The sequence below is a fragment of the Emys orbicularis genome, chromosome 1 (assembly GCF_028017835.1).
Source record: "Emys orbicularis isolate rEmyOrb1 chromosome 1, rEmyOrb1.hap1, whole genome shotgun sequence".
Classification (NCBI taxonomy): domain Eukaryota; kingdom Metazoa; phylum Chordata; order Testudines; family Emydidae; genus Emys; species Emys orbicularis.
Genome location: NC_088683.1, coordinates 76009238 through 76018542, shown reverse-complemented (window position 1 = coordinate 76018542; position 9305 = coordinate 76009238). Strand labels below are relative to the sequence as shown.

General features: G+C 44.1%; 1 protein-coding gene across 2 annotated transcripts in view; it reads right to left on the bottom strand.

Annotated features, from left to right (window-relative positions):
- Positions 1–360: 360 nt before the first annotated feature.
- Positions 361–9305, bottom strand: part of SYT1 (synaptotagmin 1) — a 170376-nt gene continuing 161431 nt past the window's right edge. For both annotated transcript variants that reach the window (XM_065414316.1, XM_065414324.1), the window contains exons 7-8: positions 5884–6017; positions 361–567 (exon numbers count right to left, since the gene is read on the bottom strand). In XM_065414316.1, coding sequence (XP_065270388.1) covers positions 361–567; positions 5884–6017 — 341 coding nt within the window. The remainder of the gene's footprint in view (positions 568–5883; positions 6018–9305) is intronic.

The window sequence follows — 9305 nt, the reverse complement described above, 5'->3', positions numbered from 1 at the left end:
ATACACAGATTAGGAAACGTTTACAACATACAAATACACAAACTAGAAATAAATTCTCAGCATACTGGTATATACAACTGTGTGATACAATAAATAATTTCTGTCATGCTCTATCTACACATCATATTGCTTAAAAGAAGAGTAGATCTGGGGGCAGTGGTGAAATGAAAGGCCTTTAGAGGGCTCTCTACATTTAAAGTTGTGCAAATTAAAACAGGATTTTAAGTACCACTCATCTGTGTTAGGGACGCATGGCTGGAAATGAAAGGACCCATATTACTGAGGTATTTACAGATACTGGCTAAAGAGCACTATGTGGGCAAATGCAGAAAGGCTTCTTTTGCTTCTTTTGTTTTTTGTTTACTTCTTGACTGCAAGCATGGCGTCTACCTCTTCCTCAACCTGTAAGGTGTGCCACTGTGCAATGGGTCGCCTTGGGTTGGCCAGCATGTCTGACCAGTGTCGTAGCTCTGCACCAGTGCTGTTGTAGCCCACAAAGACTTTCCCGATAGCATCGTTCTTGCCAATCTTGTCATAGTCCAAAACAGTCACAACAACTTGCACTTTCTAAAAGGAGATAAGAAAGAGCAATGAGCAAGACCTGCAGGTAAATACAGTACAGAACTGGAATTCAGAGTTTGTGGGTGAGACGGGGGAGGGTGGGTAGCACAATAAGCAGTAGCAGATTCCCAATGATATGAGAATTCAAAGTCTGAAATAATAGGTAGCAAACTCCTACGAATGAAATCAAGATCAAAACAGCCATGGCAATTGATTGGTATGCTCATTATACGGAAGAGATCCTTTGGTAGGGCTAAGGAATGCACAGTGCAGCTCAAGAGGTGGCATACACCAGTGTTCTTGTGCTCCCCAGATTGTGGACACACAGCCAGTGTGTAGGGTGGCTCTTCCACCCTGCCACACCAAGAGGGCTGCACCCTGGGTCTACATTCATTTATATCAACATAAAATGATGTAGCTCCTGTTTCTGCATGTTTGAAGACATGGACTTTAGAAAGATTCTAAGAGAAAGCAGTGGTTGGCTGAAAGGAACCATGTGAGTAGGGATCAGGTGTGTGTGAAGTAAAATATGATAGCCAGGTATGGACATACCTTTTGTTATTTTTTTTTTTTGGCCCACTATGAGATATATCTTCAAAACCACATGCAAATTTTTATTATCTTAATCAGCTCCGACAGGAAACATGACTGCAAAAGTACAACACTCTGGAGAAGAAACCCACCCACAGAGCCAAAACACAGCTGTTTATTCTCTTCTTTTTATTTGGGCTTCTGATGTGAAATCCCAAACAAACAGAGTTACATAGGAGTCAGAGTGCTATTGTTTTTTGCAGGCAGCAACAGAGCATGTGAAATGACTACTGTGCACTTTATCTTCCCATGGAATGGGCTTTTGCACCCACCTTGGAAGTCAATAATAATGCTACCTAGCTCTTATATAGTAAACTTCATCAGTAAACCTTAAAGTGCATTATAAAGGAGGTAAGCATCATTATCCTCATTTTACAGATGGGCAAGTCATTGCCACCTCTCTGTGCCTCAGTTTCTCCAAGGTTGGTCAGTGGCTGAGCCGGGAATAGAAGCCAGGACACCAAAGCAGGACAACAAACAGCACGTTCCAAGAAAGCTACTGTGGGTGGGTCCTGAGCCAAAGTCCCTCCCACAGCTTTCTTCTAATCAAATTTCTTATTCAAATGGGTTCTGAGGCAATATTTTAAAAAAAACGAACAGCTTAACTTGTTTTTTGTGGAAAGATGATTAGACTGGCATAGGCTTGTAGGGCTAACTTGAGATGTGAATCTAAAGGTGTTGACATTGGTGTAACTTATATCCTCCCCACTGTGTAAGTTACACCCACAAACTCAGAGGATCAGATTCAGAAGTGTAACTTACAACTTCTTAGACTCGCCTCGTTGTTAGTTGCATTTTGTGTTCCAGGCCTCTTTTCTAGTCCTCCACAATGTTAGTTACAGCAATGTAGACTCAGGAGACCAAATTCAGAGTTGTTACATAAGGGTGTAAATTCAGTTTAGGTGCATGAGAGAGTCTAAGGCAAGTCAGGCTAATGTAATCTACATGCTGAGGAGGTTGGAATGAGATTGGATATTACACCGTTTTATGTATTGCCTCCCATATGGCCCAGTCTAAGTGAATCTCAGGGTGTCTATGTTGTGCATTAGTAAGTGCGTGTGTGCTCATTTGGTCCTTATTATTTGTCTGAATAGCACAAACATAACTTATTCCCCTAGTGAAACTGGGTTTTCCTCAATAGCATCTGAGATGAAACAGCCTCAGGCTGATTTGACTTAACTGTATACACTTTCCCTTCGAGACTTTCATTTTAAAAGATGAATGTATGCCTGTTTTCCCAACTCTGCTTCATGATATTATAAATGTACACAGCTCCTGGATTCATGATAGACTGGGATTTGTTTCTACAGGTAGGTTTTATGAATTGCGGGAAAACGTAATTTACAAAGATAAATATTTTTAGTGCCAAGGGGTCAGTCATCCTTTTATTCTAAAAAGGCCAGATCCTGCAGTCCTTACTTGCAGTAGTAGTTCCACTGCTATTAATGGGATTACTCCTGTGAGTAAAGGCTACAAGAGCTGAGTCATAATGACTCTTTATAGCCCCTTCCCATGAGAGAGTGCACAAATCAATGAGCCAGAGGAGGATATGACAGCTCCAGGCATGTAAGTATTTACATAATCATTTATGACAAAAGTGCACATCAAACTCAGACTCTCTTCCCCAAATCCAGTCATGATAAAATGCAATATCCTTCATGCTTCTATTTCTAGAAGCCAGAATGATGTCTTACAACATAATGTTGCTGGCAGTGTATTTGCTTTTATTGTCAATGATCGTCCTAAATGGACATTTATGTATTAGAGCAGGGTATGATCATTGCCCTAAAGTGGATTGGCTTTATCTTAGTGTAAAACTGTTTAAAATTCTTATTATGGTACAAAATAAAATGCCTGATGTTACTGGGAACCATTAGCCTAATGACTAGTGGAATGTTTTTTTTTATTGTCATACCCCCAAGGATGGACACAGTACAAACAGTGTTGTGGCCTTGAGAGGGTGGGAATGGAGGGCTCAAAGGATTGATCATGAAATGAGTTTCATTTTCTGGTCACTGATTCAAATCTGCATGGCTTAATTAGTGACTGAAAATCATTGCCATCTGGTGGCTGATTGGTGGCCTATTTGAAACGTAGGTTTCAGTGCAAATGTCTGTGGATATTGCTATAAAAGACCATTAACAGCAATAAGCACCTGTATTGGCAACCTCAGCAGAGTGGCCAGAGTGGGCATGGAGACTGAAGTATTCTTTCACACTCAGAGGTTAACAGCTGGACACTGGCAGAACAGAATGGGGTAGCTGCCTATTTTGTGCTTGTCCTGTGTAGGATTTCACACTCCAGTGGGGTCGACTCAGCACTTTTAAGATAGCAGTTCACTAAAGTCTTTTTTTAAAAACTCAGTGCTCCAGGATCACCTCTCTCTTTTGCACAATTCTGTGTGCATGCATAGCTGCAGACTGTTCACAAATACACAAATCTGAATTTATGATGAGGTTGTTGAAAGACATTATTCGTATCCTGTTTTACGGTCCACATTGGTGCTGCTAACGAGCTGTTTCTACTAGTTTTGACAACTCTGCTTTGCCTCCATGATCCCTTTCTTCTCTTTGCTCTCTAATGATCTTGGACCTGGTATAACCATTATTCCATTACCCGACATGTTAGTGGAAGTTTACCTAAATGAATGTTATACCTGAAGTACCAAAGGTCACAGCAACATTTACAGTATTCATTTAAATAATGTTTAAATACGTTTTTCTATAAATGGAAGTAACATAACCACAACTTACCTTTTAAACTACAGTTTCTTATAACAAATACCTAAATACAATGACTTATGATATTGGTCCCCAATTACACATTTTTGAATTGAGACTCCCTGATGAGGTAAACAGTAATAAAACCATTCTAACAGAACCACAAGAAAGTTAAATTTGAAACAATTAAAACAGGACGGGTATAATTTTCAAAGGTACCTAAGTCCAATTTTCATAAGTGATTTAGGCCAGGATCCTCAAAGATATTTAGGCCCATTGATTTCAAAGAGGGCTAGGTGCCTAAATACCTTTGAAAATCAGGGCCTTGGACACTTATGCTCCCAAGAGTCAGATGTACAAAAGCACGTAAGTGAGTTAGGTGCCTACTTCCCATTGATTTTTTTATATTTAGGTGCCTGAATACTGAGATATTTAGATAAATCTAGCTACTAAATCACTTTTGAAAATGGGACTTAGCTGCTTTTGAAAATTTTTCTTGATCTGTCAGTTAACTTACTTGTGTTTAAGCATTTTATTCCATTTAAAATGGATAATTCAGAAGAGTCAAACAACAGGAACTATAACTGCCAGGGCCGGGTTAACCTTTTGTGGGCCCTGCGCCAAACATATTTGTGGGCCCCCATGGAAGCAATGGAGCATGGTGCGGGGAGGTCAGTCCCTGGAGCGAGGGGCCAGCCAGAGGCAATGGGGCATGGCATGGCAGGGGAGGCCCTGCTCCGTCCAGTTCGAGGGCGCTATTTACAAACCGGCAGTTGCTAGATGCACAATGGCCCGCCTGGCCCTGTGCTGCCAGCATACCTCTTCCCCTCGGAGGTGGGCCTAAGCCATATCACAAGCCCCTTCCCCCAACGCCCCCCGACTCCCTATGGCCAGAGGCCCCCCAGACCCACTATGCCCAGTGCCCCCCAGATCCACCCACAAATGTACAGTGCCCTGCACAACACCACCCCTGCCCTCAGCCCTACCACAACTGCCCAGCACCCCCCACAGAACCATCACTACCTAGTGCCCCAACACACACAGATCCTCTCCGCCCCTTCACAGCCCAGCATCCCCCAATGCTCCCCACAGACCCATTTCCCCAAGCCCTGCCTCCCAGCCGCACTCACCAGCCCTGCTGGGAGGCGACCGTGTCTACCGGGCTGAGCAAGCAGCACAGCCAGGGCCGTGAATCGCTCTGGCCCTTTGGGAGTGGCGCGATCAGCTAGGCCAGGGCCTGCCCAGCCAAGCCCTCCACACTGTCTCCCCCCACACCTGGCTGAGATTGGCCAGGCTTCTGCACCAGTCCCGGGCAGCTCAGCTCCGGGGAGACAGGTGGTGACTCACAGATGGTGGGAAGCAGAGACTGCCCCGAGCCAGAGGTGCACTGGGGTCCAACCAGGGGGCTGAGAGGAGCAGGGGGTGGGGCCAGGGAGTGAGGAGGAGCTCTCAGCCAGCTGGCAGGCAGTCTGAGAGGAGCAAGTGGTGGGCCGGGGGAGCCAGTGGGGTCTCGGGGTGCAGTGCAAGCAGAGCAGGCGGGGGCCCCTTCTGAGCATGGGCCCGACTCCGTGGAGCCACTGTAGCCTTTGTACTGAAACTGCACATCACACCTCCATCCCCAGATACCACAGATATGATGAGGCTAATTAAATAATGAATATGATATGGGGAAAATGGCCGAAACTCATTTAACTCCTATCTCTATAACTTTTGTCAGTGCATTTCTTCTCTTATCACTATCTTCCTGTTTGGTTTTTCTTTTTGGAATCCATTGCTTCTGACATTAAAACATCAGTTATCCATTTTTCACTGATGAATCAACACTTCATAAGTTCGCTGCATGTTATCATTTCCCTCTTGAAGCAGTCACACTCATCTAACGTAAAGCGGGGCTGGCATATAGGTGCTAATGAAGGCATGCACACTTCAGAATTAACAAGGTCCCTGTTAAATATTTATGAGGGCTGAGAAATGGAATTCAGAGGAAGGGGAAAGCAAGGTTTGACATTACCTGAATTTGCTCGAAGGGTACCTCAAAGCTGAATGATTCATTGTAGTAGGGGTTCAGAGTGTTCTTTTTAATTGTTGTCTTTTTCTTCTTCAGTCTCTTACCATTCTGCATCAGATGGATTTTCACATAGGGATCTGAATAATTACAATTAAAAAGCGTAGTTAAGAAATGATAATCAAGTTAATGTGTATTGCAGGGGTAGTCAACAGGTGGACTGCGGGCCAAATCCAGACCGCCAGATGCTTTTGAGCGGACCCTGAAATCTTTTTATTTACTTATAATAATTATTTATTTATTATTTTCTCTGGAGTCTGGACCTTGATTATTCCCTGACCAAGAAATGTGGACCTTCACAAAAAATAATTGACTACCCCAGTATAGAGTAATCCCTGAAATGACTATTTGGTGAAAAATTAGACATGTTCATAGCAAACAATGGTCATTTAAACAAAGTCTGTATTTACATTGGACGAAATCTGATCAAGTGCTATATCTGGCATTTAAATACAAACTGTACTAAATAAGGTACATACCAGTTCTTGTTATATCCACTTATGCACAAGTCCAAGGAGGAGGTAAATCCCAACCTCACTCTGCTCCATGGTATATGTTTGTACAGGGTCTAGCACAATGCCTTTCACTGAAATTGGCATTTACCACTTCTAGAACACAGAGAATAATGATCTGGGAAGACGGTCCCAGCCACTCTAACTCTGCATAATAGTTCTATCTCAATCTCCCCGCATGTGCTGCTCTTCTTACTCCCCCGAACTCCCAGGTGCACTGGGTTTGATTGTCTGTAGAAGCAGCCAGATTACATAGTGGTACGGGACTACTGTGCTCTTTACAGACACATACATATATAACTAAGTGTTGTTACTCTCTACTGAATTCTGATTGTTCATGAGTTTGTATGAGTACTGGTGGCCAGACGTAAGAACAGATTTATCACCTAATCACAGATTCCTTGCACAAGCTCAACTCCCAGTGAAGTTACTGCTTTGAAATGAAATCTTGGCGGCTAGAACTTCAATTGGAATTGTGCCTGCTTAGGACATGTGCAACTGAGTGCTTAGTGGATCCTTTTCCCCATTCAGAGAATGGACTTACTGGACCCAGTTCTCCTCTTGTACCAGTGTAAATCAGGAGTAACTTCACTAAGTCACTTGTTTTAAAGCCATACACAATTAAAGCACTGAGTGGTAGAGAGAATCAGGCTCACTGTTTGTAACATCCTGTACGTTACTGCAGCCACGACTTGACTAACAACCTTTGTGGCTTTAGATAGCAATTCTGCAATGTAAGCAACAAGGAAGCCTCCCCTAGGGCAAAACAACAGGATCTGTGCCAAATGCCTGCTAGCTGGAAGTCGCTATTGGCATATCTTGCATTAAGGTTTTTATTAAATTATTTCTATCAAAGAGAGCATCACTCCCTTCTGTGAAAGCAGGTGAGGGGAAGGGAAACCAGTGAACACTTTGTTGTTAAATTTCCTTATCTTTACTATGAGTACACAGTCTTTCAGGACTGTCCAATAGAATCGGTGCCTGAAGAATCTGGGAACAATTGCATCCTCCTACAATAAGGAAGTATTGTGTGAAAAGCTTTAAAACTCTCCTGGCTTTTTCTCAGTAGAAGAGTTATTGCCCCTGCAGCCTCAACACTGGGTTTAGCACCAGCGCTTTTAAGGATTTGATGGTGAAAAGCAGATGGTTCTCTGCTCCCCGAAAGAAGTGGTCTAGATTGTCGGTTTTGCTAAGGCTCCATGTTGAGTGTAAAGCTGGTTTGAAATAAAAGACCATTTCAGCATCAGTACTGGTTGGAAAACAGTGTTAAAGAAGTTTAGGGGTGTGTGAAGAAAATCACAGAAGCAAAGGACTAGTTTCACAGAGACTTAGGAGCCTTAATGCCACTAACCACTGGCCTACAGAGTCACTTTCTCTCACTCTTTCTCTGGCCCAATACATATTTAATTATTTGCATATAGTGGCTCGGTTTGAAAAAGAAAGGTTGCGAGAGACCCCAGCCCAGAATATCCGAGTGCTTGGGGCACTCTCATGAGAGGTGGGAGAGCCAAGTTCAAATTTCTTTTTCACATGAGGCAGAGGAGTGATTTGTACATGGGTCTCCCACCGCCTGGGTGAGTGCTCCAACCACTGGGATAAAGATTATAATGGGGCGGGAGGGAGGGAGGGCTAAGGCAGCAGCTGCCACCACCACAGCAGCAGCAGCACCAATGTTGTGTCTTTCAAAAACCCTCTTAAGTGCCTAACTCCAGGAAAGGGTTAATGGTTGTGAATCTGGGCAGAGGCAGGATCTTCCCTCCAGTCTAGATTTAGGCACTTAAATCACTCAAAGGGCTGGGCTTAGGCCACACACCTCTCTCAGCATTCCCTAGCATTAGCAGCTTTCTGCTCAGCTTGCTGGCCTCTGTGAATCTCATTCTTATGCTCAAAGAAAAAAGAACAGGAGTACTTCCGTCACCTTAGAGACTAAGGAATTTATTTGAGCATAAGCTTTCGTGGGCTAAAACCCACTTCATCAGATGCATGCAGTGGAAAATACAGTAGGAAGATATATATACACAGACAGGGCCGGCTCCAGGGTTTTGGCTGCCCCAAGCAGCCAAACAAAAAAACAAACAAACAAAAAAAGCCGCGACTGCGATCGCGATCTGCGGTGGCAATTCGGCGGGAGGTCCTTCGCTCCGAGCAGGAGTGAGGGACCGTCCGCCGAATTGCCGCCGAACAGCTGGACGTGCCGCCCCTCTCCGGAGTGGCCGCCCCAAGCACCTGCTTGGTAAGCTGGTGCCTGGAGCCAGCCCTGTACCCAGAGGACATCTAACTCTCCCCAGACATGGTACAGGGAGCCTAAGTGCCTAACTTGGGGCTATGCATTCCACTAGGCAGCAAGCCACCTAAATGGTGAAGTGGCTCGTTAACACATCTGTAGTCATAGGACAAAGGGGGGTTTAGTGAGTTACACATTGTTATGGTTTATTACAACAATCTGTAACCCACTAATGCCTTTTTTTGTCCTTGGACTACAGGGATGTTAACCACTTCACCTTCACTGGTCTCTTAGAATACGTGCTAACTATTTATGCGAAACAATCTGTTCCACCTTGTATTTAGTTGTGACACTCTGAGGTCTGGTCTACATGACAGACCTATATCGGTATAAGTACATTGCTCCAGGGTGTGAAAAATCCACACTCCTGAGCGATGTAGTTATACCAACCTAACCTCCCGTGTAGATCAGGCCTATGCTGGCGGGAGAGCTTCTCCTGCCAACATAGCTACCACCTCTCAGGGAGGTGGATTAACGATGTCAATGGGAAAGCTCTCTCCAGTCGGCATAGAGCATCTTCACTAAAGCGCTACAGTGGCGCAGCTGCGCTGATCCAGTGTTTTAAGTGCAGA